This window comes from Pan paniscus, chromosome 2 (genome assembly GCF_029289425.2).
Source record: "Pan paniscus chromosome 2, NHGRI_mPanPan1-v2.0_pri, whole genome shotgun sequence".
NCBI classification, from domain to species: domain Eukaryota; kingdom Metazoa; phylum Chordata; class Mammalia; order Primates; family Hominidae; genus Pan; species Pan paniscus.
The window spans coordinates 193,538,116-193,561,567 of NC_085926.1; the positions used below are offsets into that span (position 1 = coordinate 193,538,116).

Below are 23,452 nucleotides of genomic sequence, written 5' to 3' on the forward strand. Positions count from 1 at the left end.
CAGCCCCCAGAGGCCCCCGGGGGGTTTCCGCCTGAGCCTAAACTGAAGACAGGGCCTGTTTTCAGTCATCCTGACCCAACAGACTCTGCCCGTTAGTTCCCGCGCTGCCCGGCGCCCTAGTACCCAGAGCTGGTGGGGACTCCAGGCCACCAAAGGCAGGGGCGGGGCGGGCGGTTGAAGGAAGATTGGGACACGGAGAAGAGGGACAAGGCCTGGGGCCCGAGGGGTCAGGACGCTCTGCCAGCCTCACCACCCGCAACACCCAGGCACGGACACACGCACACACTCCACACGTGTGAACACGCATGCATGGCTGCACACACGTGCACAGAGAGGCACAGCCCGCAGGAACACAGATGCACGCACACAGGCACAGGCACGCTCCCTCACTCACTCTCTCTCACACACCCCAGGTGCAGACACCCCCACCCAGAGGATGCAGCTTGGATGGAGAAACAGGCTGGGTCACAAAAGCCCCGGGAGGCAACCCCTGCTCTCGGGCATCTTCTCTGGGGAAAGCTTTCCGGAGCCTGATGGAGGAAGACAGAGGAAAGAGACCTGTGTTCCCTGATGCACTGGCCAGCCGCTTCCTGGGGAGGGGGAGGCAGAAATATACAGTAACTGATTGTTGCCTTTGGTCTGTGAACTGTGCTATGGAACACTGGAACTTACTCCTTCACCTGACTGCATGTTTGTGCCCCATAACCAGCCTCACTTTCTGTCTGCCTCTCACCCACACACCCTGCCTAGCCTCTGGGAACCACCAGCCAACTCTCTGCCTCTGTAAGAGCCACTCTTTCAGTGCCCACAAATGAGTGAGAACATGGTACATTTGTCTTTCTACCCCGGCTTACTTCCCTTAACGTGACAGCCTTCAATTTCATCCATGTTGTTGCAAACGACATGATTTCATTCTTGTTTATGGCTGCGGAGTGTTCCATCGCCTAAGATACCACGTGTTCTGTATCCCTTCATCCATTGATAGGCACCCAGGTTGATTCCATTTGGCTTTTGAAAATGTGTAGTTGGAGAATCCAATGTGCCCCCTCGGGTTTTCAAAATGTGGGCATCTTGAGTGCGGGAAAGGAAGTGCCTGCCGCTCCCCAGGGCACCCGGTGGCATCTGCAGAGGGGAGGCAGCCGCAGCAGGCCTGCTGTGGTGACAGCAAATAGCCAGGCGGCCAGGGAGGCTCCTGCGGTGACAGCCCCGGGTCACAGGGTCAGAAGCAGCCCACCGGGGCCGGGATGTCTTGCGTCAGTTTGGGAACATTTTCAGCCATTACCACTTTAAATACTGATTTTGCCTATTCTTTCTCTTCTTCCCAGAACTCCAGTTACTCACGTGTGGTGTCTTCTCATTGTGTCTGCTGTCTCTTCCCATCTCACTGGGGCAGTAGGGCTGCCATAAGCCACCACCACAGACCAGGGGCTCCACAACCCTGGTGGCTGCAAGTTCAAGATCAACACAGGGACAGGGTTAGTCTAGTGAGGCCTCTCTTCCTGGCTTGTGGAGGGCTGCCTGCTCCCTGTGTGCACAAGGCCTTTTCTCTGTGCACACACACGAGCACACGCGCACGCACACACACACGTGCACACACACGCACACATGCACATACACGCACACAATCTGGTGTCTCTTCCTCTTCTCATAAGGACTCCAGTCCTATCGGATCAGGGCCCCACCCTGCTGGCTGCACTTCACCTTAATTACCTCCCTAATGTCTTCTCTCCAGACAGACTCACCTTGGTGGGTGGGGCTTTGTGAGGGTTTGAATGTCCGTGTTCCCCGAAATTCATCTGTTGAAATCCTCATCCCCAAGGCAATGGTGTTAGGAGATGGGGCCTGTGGTAGGGACGGGGTCCTGAGGTGGACCGCTGATCATGGGATCGGTGTCCTCATAAAAGAGGCCCCAGAGAGCCCCTCCCCCATCCCCCATGTGAGGACGCAGTGACACACCAGGGAAGCCGGTCCTCACCACACACGGAATCTGCCGGTACCTTGATCTGAGACTCCCCAGTCTTCAAAGCTGTGAGAAATGCATTGTTGTTTCTGAGCCCCCAGTCTATGGCATTTTGTTATGGCAGCCAGAACTAAGCCAGGCTTCCGCATGTGCATTCTGGGAGGACGCGGTTCAGTCCCTCACACTTGCTCTCTCTATTTTCCTCCTTATGCTTCTGTCCTTCATTCTGAGAATCTTCTTCTGACCTACTTTCTAGTTATTCATTATTGTTCAGTGATATCTAAACTATTTTTAAACCCACTTACTGAGTTCTGAAACATCGCTTGTATTTCTCCCAGGCAATCATTTTTGCATTGCATTTACAAATAGGCATGGAAATAGCGACTGCAATGAGAAAATAGAGAACGCAATGAGAAAAGTTGGAGTTCTAGAAAGAAAGTGGAGGGAGAATAGGAAGAATACAATCAGCAAAGAAAAAAAAACAAATCTTTCCTTTTTGTGTAATTTTTATTTCTCCACTGAAGTTCTTGACCTTCTCTTTTTCTTCTCATGGACAATGTCTCCAGCGCTCTCTGCAGCCGGCGTCTGAGGGTGCTGCGTCTGCATTCTCGTGTAGACGTTTTCATTCGCTGGGTTTCTCACCGCTTATACTCACATTGCCATCTCTCCATGTGTGCCTGGCTCTTTCTTTCTTTGCCTGACATTCTGTTTGCAGTGTTTTGGTAGGAGAATCTGAGGCCAGAATGATGGCTCCTCCAGAGAGGGTGAGCCCGAGTGCCGGCAGCCTGGATGGGCAGGGTGGTGGCTCTGGTGTCCTGTGGTTTGCGTGGGCTCTCTCTGCACTTACACTCACAAAAAGACAGTATCTCAGGCAGGAATTCTCGCAGGGTGTAGGCTTCTCTTTTGACAGTTTAATGTCACGCATGGGTTCCTTTGTAAACATCAGATCAATAGCGGAGTTCCAAATTAAAACATTAGGATAAGAAGCCCATGTTGACTCATCAGTCCCTGGAATGGCCTAGAAGACGAGGCACTTGGTGTTTGGGGATGCGTCTGTCTCAGGCCGGCCTCCACGTGTCAGGTAGCCTAGGGTGAGAGGAGGAGGGCGGTGGGCAGCCCCACAGCCGAGATCCAGGAGAAAGGAAGAGCCACTCACTTTCTCTTCTTCACAAAGTCCTGGGAACGCAGGGAGGGGAGACGGGGTCTCGCTCTCAAAGGCAGCTTCGTAGCCAAACTGCTCCCTCCAGGCAGGAAGAGGATTCCGGCTCAGAAGAAAGGTGGGCCACCCCTGATGATGGCAGGTGGCCCCAAGTGTTTGGATGCGGTGGGTCCCACTGGTTTGGGCCTAACCTCAAGCGGCTGCTAATGGTTCCATGATACTTTTCCCGCTAACACTTCACAGAGATGTCTGACTGACGTCCACTGCTCAGCTGCACCCCCTGAGCTGGTGAGCATTCAGGCAGAGCACCCACCTCTACTTTTCTCACCCCGAAAATCAGAGACTGGTTCTCAGCTGGTGCAGCCACCGCCCCAGCATGCCGGATGCAGGACTTTCCCTGCGAACACTGGACAGTCCCAGCAAAGCAGACGGTGGGTCGCTCTGTATCTCTGAAGAACAGCTGGGCCTGCGTGTGTCATTCTCAGGCATCTGGCCCAGGCCTTCTCCTCCAGGAAGGTGGCTGCTCAGCTCTGGGCACTGCCAGGGGCCACGGACCCCACATCCTTTCCAGGCTGTTCCACAGCATCTGCCTTCATACTCACAGCCACCGCGGCGTGCGTCCCAGGGATTCTCAGAATAGAATTCTGTGCCTCTCTCGCCTCTGGAAGTGACCGTGCTCTGTAGGAAAATATCACAGCACGCCAGCCTCAAAAGGCCACGACGTGGCTCTAAACTGCTCTAAGTATGTCAGTTACTTAGAACAATCAGAAAGGGGCAGAACAAGCTGGGGTGTGGAGTCAGGGGTCAGGGCACAGACAGCATCTCTTGTCTTGCAGAGAGAATGCTAGCAATTTGCAAGTTACTTGAAAAGGTTTGTGATTTTCCAACGCCCTGAGTAATTCTAGCCAAAATGCATGACTCGCCTCACACTAGATGCTTGCTGTAATTGTGTCTCTGTATTAAACTGACCGTTCTTTGGAGCTTCAGAATGGACCAGGAAGAAAAGGTAAATACCAACCTCGCTACAACCTCAGAGGCATCAACGCCCTCCTGCTACAGACGCATCCGTTCTCGCGTGGCTCCTGCCGGCTGCCCTGGGAGAGGCCACAGAACGCCCTCCACGGAGACAAGGCCTGAGAACCTTCGGGACTCCCGCTGCCACTCACTGTGTTGAACAACCGCCCGGTCCGCACCCCGGGCCCTGCACACACGGCTCTGCAGAGGACGAGGAAGGGCCGTCGGGTGAGACTTCACCGTGAAATATCTTCTGAGACACAACAATCTCCCTGAATTAAAACTACCGACTCTAATTTATAAAAACTGTGTGTTTCAAAAGCTCCAAGTGTTTACATTCTCCGATTCATCATTCCTTCTTCTAATTTATTTTAGGAAATAATGCAAAGTACTCACAAAAATTTATATAGAAAGATGTTCATTGCAGAATTCATTATAATAAAAACCTTTAAATGCTCTGAGTGCCCAGCATCAGCATGGTGATAACATACATACGAAGGAATATTGTGCAGCTGCAGTTAGTTCTTATTACATTTCACAGGCATCTTAAATGCTTTGTGAACACCGGTGCATAGATTTTTTTGTTTGGTACAGATGGCAATGATTAGATGGGTGAAATAATAAAAAAAAATGGACATATAATTTTAAAAATATTGAGTGACAGAAAAATATGAAAAAATGTTAAAGAACTTTTTGGTTATGATATTATCACTAAAAGGCCGTGTTTCCTTGCTCCCTTCTTTGGGGACGGTTCTGGCCTTGCCTGGCCCGTGGGTGGGAATTGTGGTGCTCCAAGTGCCTTCAGCTGCTGCTGGGGTCCCAGGAGCCCAGCCTAGGTGTTCTTCCGTCCTCACCACCCCATGGCCTCCATGGAGCCCCACGGCAGCCTCAGGAAGGAGGGCAGTATCGTCAGAACACAGTCCTCATGGACCCCCCAAGAGACCCTTGGGCAGAATGCCCCATCCCACCCAGGTCCAGCTTCACTCAGCACCTAAACAGGAACACGGCTGCAGGCAGGCTCCACGCACCCCGTCCCCAGGGAAGCCGCAGCCCCCGTCCCACGTATCCTGGGCAGGCATCTGTAACTGAGGGCTGCGTGGTCGGGTGAGCAGCGAGGCACATGCTGGCTGGGCGGGGAGGGGCGGCCCTGAGTGGTCGTCTTGCTCAGTGCTGGAGGGGCTCTGAGCCGAAGGTCTGAGGGTCCTGGAGCTGCCATGGCAGATCCCCACAGTCTGGGCAGCTCAAAACAACAGGGACTCATTCTCTCCCCGCTCAGCAGGGAGGGGTCTGAAATCGAGTCCACGGGCCGTGCTCCCTCCAGAGGCTCCAGGGGAGGACCCTGCCACCTCCACCAGCTTCTGTGGCTCCAGGCGTCCCTGGGCCGCGGCCGCACTGCTGCACCTCTGCCTCGGTCTCCAGGCGGCCTCCTCCTCTGTCTGCGCCTAACCTCCCTCTGCCTCTGTGTAAGGACACTTGCCGTGCATGTAGGGCCAACGGGTTCATCCAGAATGACCTCCTTATCTCAAGATCTTTAACTTAAACACAGCCACAAAGACCTGCCTCCTATTTGAAGAGAGGTTCTCTGCACAGTTGCAGGGTCAGGAGGTGAACACCAGGTGGCCCAGCCTCAGCCACCCCAGTGAGGACGTGTGAGGTTTCAGAACGGCTGTGCTGCCCTGTTAGGAGCTATACACGCAGAAAGGCAACTCCGCCAGCGTCAGGGGTGCGGGATGCATGCAGGATCAGAAGGCGTCGGATTTCCCAGGGAAGCTGGGGAGCAAGGATCCTGCACCAAGGGAGGCAGGAGGCCGGAGACCAGCCCAGGCCCAGTCCAGGAGGAGCCTGGCCAGGAGTCCCACCAAAGCCGCTGGAGCCTCCGTGACCCAGCCCTGGAGGGTCAGCACTGTCCCTCAAACGGATTCTTCACACACAGGTCTCTCTGTCTATGGGGGCTGCAGGGCCAGTGCCTGAGGAGCCCGGACTTCACACACGGGTCTCCCTGGCTGTGGGGGCTGCAGGGCCGGTGCCCGGGGAGCCCGGACTTCACACACGGGTCTCCCTCTCTGTGGGGGCTGCAGGGCCGGTGCCCGAGGAGCCCGGACTTCACACACGGGTCTCCCTGGCTGTGGGGGCTGCAGGGCCGGTGCCCGAGGAGCCCGGACTTCACACACGGGTCTCCCTGTCTGTGGGGGCTGCAGGGCCGGTGCCCGGGGAGCCCGGACTTCACACACGGGTCTCCCTGTCTGTGGGGGCTGCAGGGCCGGTGCCCGGGGAGCCCGGACTTCACACACGGGTCTCCCTGTCTGTGGGGGCTGCAGGGCCGGTGCCCGAGGAGCCCGGACTTCACACACAGGTCTCCCTGTCTATGGGGGCTGCAGGGCCAGTGCCTGAGGAGCCCGGACTTCACACACGGGTCTCTCTGTCTGTGGGGGCTGCAGGGCCGGTGCCTGGGGAGCCCGGACTGCCGGAAACCTTCGGGGTGGGAGGCTGCAGATGGGACTTCCTGGCCTGTGTTTATGTGGAGCCCAGGCTGCGGGCACCACAGCCAGGCACAGGTTAGGGGTAAGTTGTGGGTGATGTAAGGACTAGAAGCGTAAGTAATGGCCTGACCCCCATGTCCTGGCTGTGCTGTGCAGTGGGAAAGACATGGGCTCCGGCGGCTGCTGGGGATGGCCTGGCTTGCACCTGCTGGGTCCCCCCCTGGCCACCAGCCTCACCCAAGGGCAGTTGGTGACTGCCTGCCTCACTCCTGCCAACCCTCAGGGGCCTAGGAGTCCTGCGTGGTGGGTCTAGGAACCATGCTGGAGGACAGGCCTGTGCCAGGGCCACCAGGATATCTATGGCAGGAGCCGGTGCTGGCGAACCCCACACCTTGAGCCCCAGAGCCAGGCTCCTCAGCCCAGGAAAGGGATCAGAGGCGGGAAAACCACACGGCAAAGGCTGTCCCATGAGGTCACGGCTCCGTCACTGCTGCCCACACACGGAAGGCAGCCGCGGCTGGGAGAAGCCATCTTCACAGACATGCCGTCCTTGAGGCTCTCACACATGCACACAGACGCTCCGTCCTCTCCCACACCCGCCCCCCCGCCACCCCGGGCAGGCCAGGAAGTCCCATCTGGGGCCTCCCACCCCGAGGGTTGCCGTCAGTCCGTGTGCCCAGGCATCGGGGCCTGCAGCCTCCACAGACAGCGAGACCTGTGTGCGAAGCAGACTCTGTCCTAGGGACAGTGCTGACCCTCCAAGGCTGGGTCACTGGAGGCTCCTAGGGACAGTGCTGACCCTCCAAGGCTGGGTCACTGGAGGCTCCTAGGGACAGTGCTGACCCTCCAAGGCTGGGTCATTGGAGGCTCCCCGGGTCCAGTGGCTTTGGTGGGACTCCTGGCCAGGCTCCTCCTGGGCTGGGCTGGTCTCCGGCCTCCTGCCTCCCTTGGTGGAGCACCCTTGCTCCCCAGCACCTCCCAGGTTCACACAGCTCCTCCCTGGGGCTGCGCACTGACCCAGGGGCAGCAGGTGGGCCATCCTCTCCGTGGACTGAAGACCTTGTCCGAAGGGAAAGCAGGGCCGGCCCAAGGCCTGGCTGGAAGAGTGGGTCTTGGTGGCAAAGGCGGCCCGTGGGGGCAGCCCACGCGAATGCTTCCCCGGCGCCCTGAGCCCCTGACCGCGGCTGAGCCTGCGGTACTCTGGCCCCTCTCATGGAAAGATGACCTGGGTCTACCATGCTCAGTATCACCCAAAAATTCCTACAGAAGTCTCTCGGGACAAGAAAAGGCCTTCTTCCCTCCCTCCTCCTTTCCTCTTCCTTTCTTTCATCAGGGAACAGCTTCCGGCTGCCTGCACTGTTTGGGCGCCGTCATAAGGAGCCGTGACAGCCTTCACAGAGCTCTGGGGCTCACGGGTGTGGCTGACCTGCCACAAATGGGGCGACAGAGGAGAGGGAGGGTCGGGCACCGATGGCTCAGGAGGGAAGAGATCCCTTCTGTATGGGGAGACGGGGGCTTCCTGGAGCGCGCTGGAGCGAGGGGCTCACCAGAGTGAGACATCCAAGGGATCTGGGGGACCGGCCATGGGACACTGTGGTCCCACGTGGCTCCTGGATGTGCTGTGTGTTTGCTGAGCTGGAGGGGACGGGGAGCCCATGTGTGGGAGAGGGAGAGGCTATGCACACCCTGAGTCAGGCTTTACAAAAACCTTCTGGTGGCAGCAGGAGAGGAGCCACGCAGAGGCAGAGCCAGGGAGAGGCGGTGGGGTAGTGAGGGGGATGTCGGGGTGCACGGGTTAGGAGACCCCCGAGCCCTGGGACCTGCATGCTGATGGTCAAGTTTGCAGAGGCGGCTGCTGTGGTGACCACAGGGCAGGGAGAGGCGGTGGGGTAGTGAGGGGATGTCGGGGTGCACAGCACCAGACCCTCCCAGATCTTCCGATTCAGTCCTGGGGGGACCCTACCCCAGATCTTCCAATTCAGTCCTGGAGGGACCCTACCCCAGATCTTCCAATTCAGTCCTGGAGGGACCCTACCCCAGATCTTCCGATTCAGTCCTGGGGGGACCCTACCCCAGATATTCCGATTTTGTCCTGTAGGCACTCTACCCCAGATCTTTCGATTCAGTCCTGGGGGACCCCACCCCAGATCTTTCTAGTCAGTCCTGGGGGGATGCTACCCCAGATCTTCTGATTCAGTCCTGGGGGGACGCTACCCCAGATCTTCTGATTCAGTCCTGGGGGACCCCACCCCAGATCTTCCGATTCAGTCCTGGTTCGGCCTGAGAATTTGCGTTTCTAACATGTCCAGGGACCACAGTTTGAAAACCTCCACGGCTGACATGTAATGGAATGACATGGTCCAATAAATGAAGGAAAAGTAGCAGGTGGGAACCTCAGGCAGCTTCATCCCAACCAGTAAGAAAGTAAATCCTTTTGGAAACTCAGAGGAAGTATTAATATGGGCGTTTGAGCAAACATTTAAGTGTTAGAACAAAGAATTAAAAACTAGCACAGGCGCCCCTGAAGCATGATAGGATGGCAACAGAAGGGCTGATTTAGTTTCCAAGAAATAACTGACAGGCAGTGTTGTGCGTGTGTCTACCGCTTAGGAACACAAAACAAACCTTCAGACCGTTTTCATAAGTACTGAGACCAAGAAAACCACTGGGCAGTGGGTGGTCTGGAAATGTAAATGTTGATGGTGCTCCAGTAAAGAGTCATGGAACAATGCTTCATATTGAAAATGCTTTTGTAAATGTGGGTTTCAGGGTTTCAAAGTGAACCCATATGTGTTAGGAGAAAGGACACACCAAAGAAGTAAAATAATTGGGTCAATATAAAAAGAAAGTACAATACTGCCCAGAGAGAAGATGTGGATAATTCCTAACACGGATCAAAGGCACCAAAAAGGTGAGCTGTAAGATATTCAGACCTGCACCGTCCCCTGCATTAGACACAGACAACATCTTGGTAGGCAACTGGGTGAAAATTCAGAGACAACCCTAGGAACTATGAGGATGAAAAAAGTTAGCATTCATGGAATGAGGCACTGAAGAAACTGAAAAGCTGGAATAACCCCATGAAATAACGAGAATAATTGTAGTATTCGGAACCGGGGCACAGGACACAGGACTGGAGTGGAAGGCCGCATGAGACCACCCCGGGAAAGACCCAGGGATCACACTGGCCCAAAGGTGTGCACTTCCCAACTCCGGGATTTGTGCTACAGGCACTCCAGGCTCCACCATAGAACTGTGTCCAGCACGAAGGCAGTGCTGTCTTGCGGGAGGCAGGGCTGCACCACCACCGGGGCGGGAAGGGGCCCGGCAGGGAGGCGCCCAGTGTTTCCAGCTGCACGGGTCGGGGACCGCGCTGATGCAGAGCGCGGGGGCGCAGGTTAAACCTAAAGGAGGGAAGCTTTTGGGGGCGGAACAGACAACGGAGAACGCTGCACACTGCCCTTCCCACGCGAATTGTGCTTTGCTTTTTTTTTTTTTTTTTTTGAGACGGAGTTTTGCTCTTGTTGCCCAGGCCTGGAGTGCAATGGCCTGATCTCGGCTCACTGCAACCTCCGCCTCCCGGGTTCAAGCAATTCTCCTGCCTCAGCGTCCCGAGTAGCTGGGATTACAGGCGTGCGCCACCAAGCCCGGTTAATTTTGTATTTTTAGTAGATACAGGGTTTCTCCATATTGGCCAGGTTGGTCTTGAACTCCCGACTTCAGGTGATCCACCGGCCTCGACCTCCCAAAGTGCTGGGATTACACGCGTCAGCCACCGCACCCGGCCTGCTTTTTTTTTTTTTTTTTTTTGCAGAGTCTCGCTGTCCACCGGGCTGGAGTGCAGTGATCTCGGCTCCCTGCGGCCTCGACCTCCCGGGCTCAGGCGATCCTGCCGCCTCAGCCCACGGAGTACATGGGACCACAGGAGCCCACCACGCCCGACTACTTGCTGTAATTTTTGTAGGGATGGGGTCTAGCCACGCTGCCCAGGCTGGTCCGCACTGCTGGGCTCAAGAGCTCCGCCCGCCTCCGCCTCCCAAAGCGCAGGGATCACAGGTGTGAGCTACCGCGCCCCGCCCAGAGTTTCCCCACTGTTAGCGTGAATCATATTCACGTCAAAACTTCTTTTTATACAAGAACTAAAAGGCAAACTAAGTCCCTGCTCCATCACTGCCTGTCCCGGGTCGCGGCGCGGGACGTTTTCTCCAAGCGCCTTCCCGGCCCCGCGCGCAGGCGGCCTGCGCCGGAGGATCCCGGACAACGCGCATTTCCTGCGCCCCCGGAAGCGGCGGTAAGGCCAGGCCCTGCCCCCGGCAGAGGCGGAAGTGGTGTCGCTCTGAGGTCGCCAGTCGCCGCACGCGCCTCAGCCCAGCGGCGGGCCTTGGCCCTTGGCCGCCTACTCCTACCGCCCCAGCCCCGGGCGGCCCTGGGCCTGCTGCGGGCGCGGCGCTGCCCGACCAGAGCTTCCTGTGGAACGTCTTCCAGAGCTGCCACCTGGCACCGCCCCGGCACCTCCCGCCTCCCCCGCAGCTGCCCCGGACCCGTGTCCCGACCCCCGCGGCCAACCCCGTTCCCTGCCGGTTGCCCCGCGGCCTCCCCCGTCACCTGCCATGTCCCCAGCGGCCTCCCCCGACCCCTGCCCCGACCCCCGCGGCCGCCCCCGACCCCTTCCCCAACCGACGCGGCCGCCCCCATCCCCTGCCGGGGCCCCCGCGGTCTCCCCCGTCCGCTGCCCGGTCTCCTGTGGCCGCCCCTGCCTTCTGCCCGGTCCCTGTCCTGTGCGTCGGGCCCTTCCCAAGGTGCAGAGGGCGCCACTGCAGACCCGAGGTCGCGGCCACCGGCTCCTGGGCCAGGCCCTTTTTCTCTCCTCGAGCCGTCGGGGGAGGGTCTCCAGGGTGCTTGTTTGGGGAAAGCGGAAACAGACTGTCTGGGCCGCTGTTAAAATGTCAGCAGCCAAGGAAGAAGCAGCGACCTGGCGTCTGCTCGGGCCAGGTGACCTTTATGGCGGCGCCTTTTGTCCCTGGTCGCTTTTCCACTGAATGAATGACCGAAACTGTAGTAACTCATGGCCAGGGAATGGCTTAGTTATCTGAGGGAATCTTGTCTTGTCTGTGAAAAAGGGAAGCTGGTGCAAATGCGAATTCAGACAGGCCAGGAGGGGAAGGAAGGGAAGGATTGAGGTGGGAAAAGAGAGAGAAAGATGATTGGCCTCTTAGGGGAAGACCACACTGGACGTCGGCTCCTGGGGCACTTCCTCGATTCCCCTGTACTCCTCAGCGGGACGGGAGAGGCGGAGGTTCCAGGAGGGAGCCTTCCAGAGTCGGTGCAGGGTTGACAGGAGACGTTTGTTTTGCTTTTCCTGAACTTTCGATCGCCAGCTTATTTGGTCTTCTTGATGTTATAGGGTTGATAGAGAGGAGTGGAGTGATATCGGACACCCAGCTTCAGCAAGCTCTCTCCAAGGGTGAGTGGGCCAGTGGGACCTGGGCCTCGGGACCAAGAAGCCGCGAGCCTGCCCTGCTCACAGTGGATAACTTTCTTTCTGAAGTTGATTTTCCAAGGACAAAGGAATCATTAGGACAAATTGTTATTACTGCTTCATAGTGGAGATGCTTCTGGTTTATTTTGTGGCTACCGCTGTTACTGCTTGGAGTGCCTCACCGAGCCAGCTAACAACTGCGTGCGTGAGCACAGGGAAAGGCTTCTTGAGAAATGAAAACTAGGTTGTAGGTTTAGGAGGGGAATAGGAAGGTTAGCTCTGTCCAGCCGAAAGCCTTTTGGTCAGTTGGAGGTCCTTGAATTTCCTGGGTGACTGCATCTTGGTGACTTCTCTGAATAGACCTTCAAGGGCACTGGGGGGTGATTGTTGGAGGGCTTGGGGAGCTCAGGCAGCACTTGTGTGGGAACGTGGCTGTTACAGGAACTGCAGAAACTGGGACTGGGTTCCTGGGGAAAGGATTGGGGGTGTTGGAGGCGCTGGCAGGGGAGTTATGGGGAGGCGTTCTTATCAGTGTGCGAATATTGGGCGTTCAGGCAGCGGGAAATCCGGGTCCTTGCGTGTTGTGAGCTCCCTGGAGTTACGTTCTTGCCAGTTTCAGCTCAATTGATCCCCCTCCCCTGAGCTATCATTGGATACATTTTACTTCATTGAACACCTGACTGCTGCTTTTTCTGTAATCCCTCAGGGGCAGTCATCTTTTCTGATTCTGTGTATAGTTTGCCTTTCCAGATCCGTGCCATTTAAGCTAGAAAAGGGGTCAGTTTTGAGATGTTGTGAAAATGTTGAAAGGCTCCTCGTTATTAGTGGGAAGTATCTGATGTTGCCAGAGACTGAACTGGGGCGCGGGGAGCACTACGGCTGCTAGACACTGCCTCACTGCGCTGTGGGTTGGGCGGAGGGGGGTGCTGGATTCAGTCTTACTGCCTAATGATTTGTGAGGATTTGTGTTTTCAGAGTAACATGTTTACCTTATGTTATCAGTTCCTAATATGTGACGTATGGGCCACAGATGCTGGTGTATTATTTCACATGCATTTATATAGATTGTTTTCAGGGAATTCAGAAATTCTGTTATCTCTACACTAGTGATTGTGCTTTCTTGATTTTTGTCTTTTCATTATTCTTAAATCCTCCTTTTTTTATTTGCATCTCAGTTTATTTATACTCGGGAAGTGCAAGACATGGCGACTAGAAAGAGATGTCAAGAGAACCCGGAATCCAGTAGGCTATAATTTGGCAAATCTTAGCTTAAAACTTCCTAAATGTTGACCACAGTGGATGCAAATGGCTCTGTGCATCGTCTGTTCAATATGGTCAGGTGACCACCCAGGTTCACGTGGTTTGTCACCAGGGTGATACGAGCCACACGGAGTGCCCTCCTCAGAGGCCATGTCTCAGAGACGTTTATTTTGAGTGGTTTTCCAGCGAGTGATGCAAGATTTATGATCCATTTTAACAGCTGCTTTTTATGCATTTGCTCAAATTTTTAGATTTTAAGTTTAGTTTTAGGTTTTCTGTTAAACTTGCTCAACTAGGAGTGGTGGTCAAATTCTGGACCTCATTAGCATGGTAGCCTGCCCTCCTTGGCAGGCTCCACTGGAGTGCCTTGGGGCCTGCCTGGATTCCAGTCCTGGCTCTACCAGTTTTGTGTCCTCGCCGTTACTGGGAGGGAGTATTGAGGAAATGCATGCGAGGTGCTTCCGTGATTCCTGGCACGGAGCAAGTGCTCAGTAATTGTCAGCTGTTAGTATTAGTAGTAGCTAATACACTACTACTATTCTTGGCTAACAAGCCAGCTCAAAGCTTTGGTGGTTTTCCATTACCTGATGATGGTGATGATGGTTTCCACTTCCTGAACACTCACACCCCTGGGCTAGGCACTTAACCCAAATCCAAGGTCAGCGTTATTGTTTGGGGGTGGGGGAGACACCTCCTGCTCTGACTCGTGTGTTTGGGTTCCCGTATTTTCACCAGAGGGTGTTAGTCCTGCCCAAGTTCAGCTGGTCCTCAAAGCATATATAGCTCTTTAACCATGAGCAAGTGTCAGTCAGAATGTAATCTTGATTTCAGCTGCTACTAAATATCTACCAGGAGCCTGCTTGAGAGAGAGAATTGCCTGACAGGTGCTGAGTCCACCATTCCTGAGATACTTTGAAATCAGTGTCTGACTTAACCCAAGCTGTGTATCGGGACCCTCTCACCATGATCCCAATGGAGTCGCTTTTGTTAGGCGCCCCCCTTTACCTTGGGCTCTGAGCTTCCTCTGCTTTTCATCTCTGCAGGATGAAGCCCCACCCGCCGTACAGGATGCAAAGCCCTCCTCTATAAAGTGCGTGCGGGGCCAGATGCAGTGGCTCACGTCTGACCTCCCAACACTTTGGGAGGCCGAGGCAGGGGGATCGTTTGAGACCAGCCTGGACAACATTGTGAGACCCTGTTCCTTGAATTGCCCTGGGAGATTTCCTCAGCTTGTACTGGAGGTGTGTGGCCCCATGAAGCCCATAGTCACCGTTCACCCTGAGAGACGCTGGCTTTGGGGCTCACACGCCTGCTGCGGGGCAGCCCCAGGAGATGGCCACCCTGTTTCTCCTGGAGCTGGAGCTGCGCGTGTTCTCAGCAACTGTGGTGGCTGTCCTGTTTTGTTTGCATCTTGTAAACCTTTACCTGATTACATTTGCCTCTTCAATTTAGCTGCTAGAAAACTTAAAGTCAGATTGGTGGCTCACCAGTAATGAGAGTTTAGAGTAGAGGTAAACTTTATGACATAGTCTTAGACTCTTCACTTTCTCCTCAGCCAACATGGTTCACATTTACTTTATTTTGCTGTACTGTGAGTGTCTTTGTGTTTCCTGAATTCCTTCTGGAATAAGGCAGGTTGTTAGTAAGCACAGGTTTCTGGTCCATCTTATAGCCTCAGGCAGTGGGTGGTGCTGTCCGTGCTCCCTTTCTGGGTTACCTGTGGTAGCTCTGAAGTTGCGGGGCTGTGATTTGCAGCCTGATTTAGTACACCGTGTTTCTGTTGTGTTCTGTGGTGGTTTGCTCCTCACATGTGAGCATTCACCGTGGCCCTGTGTTTTTCCACCACACCTCTGCCTGGTGGCATCCTACTGGATGTCTCAGCTGAGCCACTCTGTTCTGAAGATGCCCTTGTCCTCCACCCCTTTGCTTTGGGCTCTGAGCTTCTTCTGCCTTTCATCTCTGTAGGGTGAAGCCCCACCCACCCTTCAGAATGCCAGCCTTGGCAACGTTGTGAGACCCTGTTTCTACAAAAAGTAAACGTATAGTGGTGCACGCCTGTAGTTCCAGCTACTTGGGAGGCTGAGATGGGAAGATCACTTCAGCCTGGGAGGTTGAGGCTGCATTGAGCTGAGATCAAGCCACGGCACTCCAGCCTGGGAGACAGAGCGAAACCCCATCTCAAAAAAACAAAGAAAGTGGATGCGCGCTGCTCCTGCCATTGGATCATCGCAGCATTTTTCTTTTCTCTGATGTGCGCCTTTTTCCTCATCATGGGGGCTCATGTTTTCGTACTTTCCTCTCACTACTAGATTGTGAGCTGCGTGAAGGAAGGTTCATAGTTGTGTTGTATGTACAGGCACACAAAATTTGTCCTTGGATAGACACATATCAATCCGCTTCCTTCTCCTCTCTGAATTTCTTTATTTAAAAAAAAAAATTAGAGATGGAGTCTCACTGTCTTGCCCAGGCTGGTCTCAAACTCCTAGGCTCAAGCGATCCTCCCGCCTCTACTAATATGAATTATTAGCCTATACTAATATGAATTCCTATACTAATATGATTGAAATTAGTTTGACTTGTATAATAATTGTTCTCCCAGATTGGGCTTCTGTTTTGATAGTAGAACTAAATTATTAGGCTATTTCAAGAAATTAATATATTACTGGTAGAAAAACTGAAGCTACAAAATGGCCTGGTTTCTCACTTCAGTTAAATTTGTGCTTCTGAGTGCTTGCATTCTAGGTGAAACCGCACTGAGAAGGTATTTGTGGCCCATATGCTGATTGATTGATGAGACTTCTTTGCACAGGAGAGCTGCTAAAAATTACTGCAGTGAACAGGTATGAAGAAGACTGTTCTCTGCCCTTCTTTTTGCAATAAAATATTACAAACTATCTTGAGATTGATCCCTTTTCGGGTGTTTGGGTTTTTTTTAACATTCACATATTTCTTGGAATTATAAGAAATTAACTTTGTGCTTCTGAAGTGGGTTTCCCTTAATATAACACTGTTGTATTTGTAAGGGGCATTTTTAAAGTTGTACTTTAAAAAATAATAATTCTTACATTCGTTTGAAGGTTTTTTGTTTGTTTGTTTGATTTTGAGATGAAGGCTTGCCCTGTCACCCAGGCTGGAGTGCAGTGGCATTGATCTTGGCTCACTGCAACCTCTGCATCTGGAGTTCAAGCAATTCTCCTGCCTCAGCCTCCTGAGTAGCTGGGACTACAGGCACCTGCCACCACGCCCAGCTAATTTTTTGTATTTTTAATAGAGATGGGGTTTCACCGTGTTAGCCAGGATGGCCTCAATCTCCTGACCTCATGATCCGCCCACCTCGGCCTCCCAAAGTGCTGGGATTACAGGCGTGAGCCAGGGGGCCAACATGGTGAAACTCTATCTCTACTAAAAATACAAAATTAGCTGGGAATGGTGGTGTGCGCCTGTAATCCCAGCTACTCGGGAGGCTGAGGCATGAGAATCACTTGAACCTGGGAGGCAGAGGTTGCAGTGAGCTGAGATAGCGCCACTGCACTCCAGCCTGGGGGACAGTGAGACTCCATCTCAAAAAAAAAAAACACAAAAAGAATAGAATAACTCTTGTTTAGGTGTTACAAAATCCAGGCCAGACAAATCTAAACTTTAATCTCACACCCAGTTCCTAGATTAGTCCCTTCTGCAGCTCAGGTTCGGCCTAAGCCTCAGGGCTCCTTACTTGGTGGGCACCACCTGCTCCCTTCCCCACCTTTGTTCCTCTTTTTCCTCTGCTGGCCCCTCCGGGGTTGGGTGTGTTCAGAGGCAGAGACAGGCTAAAGGTCTTTGGCTTTTAGGTTCTGTTGATGGGTGAGTTCCAGATACTAGCTTTCTCTTGTAGGATATTTCATTTATTTATCTATTAAAAATATTTATTTAGAACACACCATTCATGTGCCAGACCCTGTTCCAGGCAGTGGGGAGAGGGTGATAAATGAGATCAACAAAAATACCTGCCCACATTAAGCTCCTGTTCTAGGGAAGACAAAAAAGAAAGAAAATACACGTGTCCTTAGTACATTAGAAGGTTCCAAGTACTGTAGAGAAAAATAAAGTAGGTTGGACTCGGTGGCTCATGCCTGTAATCCCAGCACTTTGGGAGGCTGAGGTGGGAGGATTACTTGAGCTCAGGAATTTGAGACCAGCCTGGGCAACATGGCAAATCCTGTCTCTACAAAAAAAAAAAAATTAGCTGGGTATGGTGGCATGCACCTGTAGTCCCAGCCACTGGGGAGGCTGAGGAGGGAGAATTGCTTCAGCCCAGGAGGTGAAGGTTGCAGTAAGCTGAGATCGTGCCATTGCACTCCAGCCTGAGTGACAGAGCCAGACCCTGTCTCAAAAATAAGGAAAGAAAGAAAATGAAAAAAAGAAAGCAGAGATGGGGCAAGCAGGGGAGAGGGCTGGTACTGGGGTCACAGCGGAGGGGCTGGGGATGCACGGGAGGGGCTGGGGATGTGAGCTTTCTTGAGTTCCCACAGTTCTCTGCCCCTCTCCTGTCTCATGGCACAAGGGCCCCCTGGGGCTTGCGGTGGTTTTGCGCCAAGCTAATATCTTGTTCTTCCCAACAGACGGAGGCCCATTGAGGCTTCTCTGTCCTCCACGGGGACCAGCATTGGGCTAAACCTGCAGACACCATTGCAAAGGGAATTCAGGCAAACCCGCTGGTGAAGAATGATTCCAGCGCGAGGACAGAGGCTGACATTTCTTGCGTGGGTGATTTAATGTTGGGCCTCAATTTTTCACTCCCGCCGTAAGAGTATGACATAGCCACAACCTTGCCAGGGCCCGAGGGAGGGTGGATGGACTTATCCATCCCATAGGTGTTGCTCGTGGCTGGGTGACTTGCTTCTGCCAACGAGATTTTCACAGACACGGCACAAGCAGAAGCCTGGAATGTGTGGGCACTGCCAGGCCTCCCTCTAAGGCTCTTGATTTTCCCCATGAGATGCACGTGCCCCAGGGAACGGCGGCTCTGGCTGTGGGATGAGAGGCGTGTGGAGCAGGCATGGTTCCCATCCTTAGCCTGGAGTCAAGGCCAGACTAGATCAGCCTAAGCCCAGCCACGCCATGGGTGCAGGAGTGAAGAGCAAATGCTAACTGTCCATGGAATTGACTTTCAAAGGGGCGTGTCATGTGCCTCATCCCAGCAACAGGGAAGGCATTTCTCTATCAGTCAGTTGGTAAATGATTATTGACAAACAATGTGCTGGGAAGGTGGAGTGATTTGAGTAGATTTGGCCTCTATTCTCATGGAGCTTCCTTTCTAGAGGGGAAGGCAGATGATGGATGGATAAATATAAATGATTCTAATAGGTTGGTGCAGCAGTCATTAAAAGTAATGGCAAAAAAAAAAAAAAAAGAAACGGGGAGGAGCCGTTGCTGCAGTTCATGAATAGTAATGGCAAAACCCGCGATGACTTGTGCGCCAACCTAACCCAGTAACCAGGGGTGTGCAAATGTGGCGATGGGCAAGTTCCGAGTGCTAGGAGAGCATCTAGCTTCCCGGAGTCAGGAGACGGGGGTTGGCAACCTAACCAAGGTTAAGTCCAAGGGAGGGGGTTGGGCAGGGAGCGATATTTCAGTGGAGACTCCAAGGATGAATGGTATTTAGAGAGTAAACCCCGATAGGGTGTTTGTCTGGCACAGAGAAGAGCCTGTGCAAAAGCTGGTGGGGTGAGAGGACACCGTGTGTTCATCCACCTGAGGGGCGACCAGCAGGCTGGAGCTCAGCGGGTTGAGAGGAGGATGCAGAGCCCGGGAAAGGCACCCTAGGCAGAGGGCACAGAAGGGCAAAGGCCTGGAGTGAGGCCTGAGCCGTGTGGTTTGAGGAACGGACAGAGGCCTGTCCGTCAGGAAGGGAACGGCACAGGGGAGAGACCTTAGGCCACAGCAGAGGGCAGGGCAGAGGGCAGGGCCGTGCTGGGCACTGTGGGCTGTGGATGGTGCTGGCATTTAAGAGGGGAGACCATAGACCAGGGCAGAGGGCAGGGCGTGCTGGGCACTTTGGGCTGTGGATGGGAGCTGACATTTATGCTCAGGTGATGGGAATGTGTTAAAAGATTTTAAGGAGGGGAGTAACAGTTGGGATTAATGTGTATTCTGGGAATCTCAACAAAGTAAATTCATAGTTTGAATTTTCATAAGACTTCTGCACAGGCAGAGAGAAATAAGATCGTGTCTACAGCTGTGTGATGATTTTATTGAAAAACATTACTAAGTTTTTAAACGTGATTTCAAATGGTGTGTTTCTGTTTCACATTGGACATAAGTAGATTGCAAGGCTAATGGAAAGTAGAAAAGTTAACTCATGAACATAAAAGAGATATCAATTTGAAAACAAAACATTTATTCATTTACTTCCGCTGCAGATTTCTTGACTGCTGAATTTCATGAGAAGGGATTGTTCAGGGAGGGACGTGGGGCTGAAGACCTGGAGAGGAGGTGGTGCTACCGCTGTTCAAATCTGAGGGTGGTGAAGATGGAGCCTTGGGGAGGAGCAGGTGCTGCCTTTTAAGTCTATGAGAGTCGTTGAGCTGGAGGTCCAGGGAGGAGCCGGTGCTCCCACTGATGTCTTAGGTTGTGGAGCTGAAGACAACGAAGGAGCCAGTGTGGCTGTTCTGTGAGACTCGTGGAGCTGGAGATCCAGGTGGGAGAGGTGTTTTAGCTCGGGGAAGAGCTGATGTTCTACCTTGAGGGTCCTGCAGCTGCAGACCCGGGGAGGAGCTGATGTTCTAGTTTGAGTGTCATGCAGCTGCAGACCCGGAGAGGAGCTGATGTTCTAGATTGAGGGTCATGAACCTGCAGACCCGGGGAGGAACTGATGTTCTAGTTTCAGTGTCGTGCAGCTGCAGACCCGGGGAGGAGCTGATGTTCTAGTTTGAGTGTCGTGCAGCTGCAGACCCGGGGAGGAGCTGATGTTCTAGTTTGAGTGTCGTGCAGCTGCAGACCCGGAGAGGAGCTGATGTTCTAGATTGAGGGTCGTGCACCTGCAGACCCGGGGAGGAGCTGATGTTCTAGTTTGAGGGTCTCCCAGCTGCAGACCTGGAGAGGAGCTGATGTTCTAGTTTGAGGGTCTTGCAGCTGAAGACCTGGAGAGGAGGTGATGTTCTAGTTTGAGGGTCGTGCAGCTGAAGACTTCAGGAGGAGCTGATGTTGTTCGCGTTGAGGATCTTTCAGTTGGAGACTCAGGGAGGAGCCGATGTTCTAGAATTAGGGTGATAGAACTGGAGACCTGGAGAGAAGGTAATGTTCTAGTTTTAGGTTCTTGCAGCTGCAGACCCGGAGAGGAGCTGATGTTCTAGATTGAGGGTCGTGCAGCTGCAAACTTGGAGAGGAGCTGATGTTCTAGATTGAGGGTCGTGCACCTGCAGACCCGGGGAGGAGCTGATGTTCTAGTTTGAGGGTCTCCCAGTTGCAGACCTGGAGAGGAGCTGATGTTCTAGTTTGAGTGTCATGCAGCTGCAGACCCGGAGAGGAGCTGATGTTCTAGACTGAGGGTCATGCACCTGCAGACCCGGGGAGGAGCTGATGTTGTAGTTTGAGGGTCTTGCAGCTGAAGACCTGGAGAGGAGCTGATGTTCTAGTTTGAGGGTCTTGCAGCTGAAGACTTGGGGAGGAGCTGATGTTGTTCGCGTTGAGGGTCTTTCAGTTGGAGACTCAGGGAGGAGCTGATGTTCTAGAATTAGGGTCATAGAACTGGAGACCTGGAGAGAAGGTAATGTTCTAGGTTTAGGTTCTTGCAGCTGTAGACCCGGAGAGGAGCTGATGTTCTAGATTGAGGGTCATGCAGCTGAAGACTCGGGGAGGAGCTGATGTTCTAGATTGAGGGTCGTGCAGCTGAAGACTTGGGGAGGAGCTTTAGTTGTTCGCGTTGAGGGTCTTTCAGTTGGAGACTCAGGGAGGAGCTGATGTTCTAGATTTAGGGTCACGGAACTGGAGACCTGGACAAAAGTTGATGTTCTAGTTTGAGTGTCTAGCAGCTGCAGATCCCGAGAGGAGCTGATGTTCTAGTTTGAGGGTCTTGCAACTGCAGACCTGTAGAGGAGCTGATGTTCTAGATTGAGGGTCGTGCAGCTGCAGACCTGGGGAGGAGCTGATGTTCTAGATAGAGGGTCATGCAGCTGAAGACTTGGGGAGGAGCTGATGTTGTAGTGTGAGGGTCATGCAGTTGAGGACTTTGGGAGGAGCTGATGTTGTTCGTGTTGAGGGTCTTTCAGCTGGGGACTCAGGGAGGAGCTGATAATCTTGATTAAGGGTCATGGAGCTGGAGACCCAGACAGGAGCTGATGTTCCAGTTAGTGGATCTTCCAGCTGCAGAGTCAGAGAGGAGCTGATGTTCTAGATTGAGGGTCATGCAGCTGAAGACTCGGGGAGGAGCTGATGTTGTAGTTTGAGGGTCATGCAGTTGAGGACTTCGGGAGGAGCTGATGTTCACGTTGAGGGTCTTTCAGCTGGGGACTCAGAGAGGAGCTGATAATCTCGATTGAGGGTCATGGAGCTGGAGACCTAGACAGGAGTTGATGTTCTAGTTAGTGGATCTTCCAGCTGCAGACCCAGGGAGGAGCTGATGTTCTAGTTTGAGGGTCGTGCAGCTGAAGACCCAGGGAGGAGCTGATGTTCTAGATTGAGGGTCGTGGAGCTGTAGACCCGGAGAGGAGCTGATATTCTAGTTTGAGGGTCGTGCAGCTGGAGGCCTGGAGAGGAGCTGATGTTCTAGTTTGAGGTTCTTGCAGCTGCAGACCTGGAGAGGAGCTGATGTTCTAGATTGAGGGTCGTGCAGCTGCACACTTGGAGAGGAGCTGATGTTCTAGATTGATGGTCTTGCAGCTGCAGACCTGGAGAGGAGCTGATGTTCTAGATTGAGGGTCGTGCAGCTGCACACTTGGAGAGGAGCTGATGTTCTAGATTGATGGTCTTGCAGCTGCAGACCTGGAGAGGAGCCGATGTTCTACTTTGAGGGTCGTGCAGCTGGAGACCTGGAGAGGAGCTGATGTTCTAGTTTGAGGGTCATGCAGGTGAAGACTCAGGGAGGAGCTGATGTTCTAGTTTGAGGGTCTTGCAGCTGCAGACCTGGAGAGGAGCTGATGTTGTAGTTTGATGGTCTTGCAGCTGCAAACCTGGAGAGGAGCTGATGTTCTAGATTGAGGGTCGTGCAGCTGAAGACTCGGGGAGGAGCTGATGTTCTAGATTAAGGGTCATGCAGCTGAAGACTCAGGGAGAAGCTGATGTTCTAGATTGAGGGTCGTGCAGCTGCACACTTGGAGAGGAGCTGATGTTCTAGATTGATGGTCTTGCAGCTGCAGACCTGGAGAGGAGCTGATGTTCTAGTTTGAGGATCTTGCAGCTGCAGACCTGGAGAGGAGCTGATGTTCTACTTTGAGGGTCGTGCAGCTGGACACCTGGAGAGGAGCTGATGTTCTAGTTTGAGGGTCATGCAGGTGAAGACTCGGGGAGGAGCTGATGTTCTAGTTTGAGGGTCTTGCAGCTGCAGACCTGGAGAGGAGCTGATGTTGTAGTTTGATGGTCTTGCAGCTGCAAACCTGGAGAGGAGCTGATGTTCTAGATTGAGGGTCGTGCAGCTGAAGACTCGGGGAGGAGCTGATGTTCTAGATTAAGGGTCATGCAGCTGAAGACTCAGGGAGGAGCTGACGTTCTAGTTTGAGGGTCGTGCAGCTGAAGACTCGGGAGGAGCTGAGATTCTAGTTTGAGGGTCGTGCAGCAGAAGACTCAGGGAGGAGCTGATGTTCTAGATTGAGGGCCCTACAGCTGCAGACCTGAAGAGGAGCTGATGTTCGAGATTGAGGGTCGTGCAGCTGAATACTCAGAGAGGAGCTGATGTTATAGTTTGAGGGCCCTACAGCTGAAGACCCGGAGAGTATCTGATCTTCGAGATTGAGGGTCGTGCAGCTGAAGACTCCGGGAGGAGCTGAGGTGGTAATTTGAGGGTCTTGCAGCTGCTGACTTGGGGAGGAGCTGATGTTCTAGTTTGAGGGTCATGCAGGTGAAGAATCGGGGAGGAGCTGATATTCTAGTTTGAGGGCCCTGCAGCGAGAGATGCAGACAGGAGCTGA

General features: G+C 53.5%; 1 protein-coding gene across 1 annotated transcript; it reads left to right on the forward strand.

Annotated features, from left to right (window-relative positions):
- The first annotated feature begins 8,699 nt into the window (after nt 1-8,699).
- LOC117979851 (keratinocyte proline-rich protein-like) lies at nt 8,700-16,258 on the forward strand. Its single transcript, XM_034957946.3, has 3 exons — nt 8,700-11,605; nt 12,018-12,077; nt 14,396-16,258. The coding sequence occupies exons 1-3, from the start codon at nt 11,224-11,226 to the stop codon at nt 14,398-14,400; spliced, it is 447 nt and encodes a 148-aa protein (XP_034813837.2). The 5' UTR covers nt 8,700-11,223; the 3' UTR covers nt 14,401-16,258.
- Nucleotides 16,259-23,452: the final 7,194 nt, after the last annotated feature.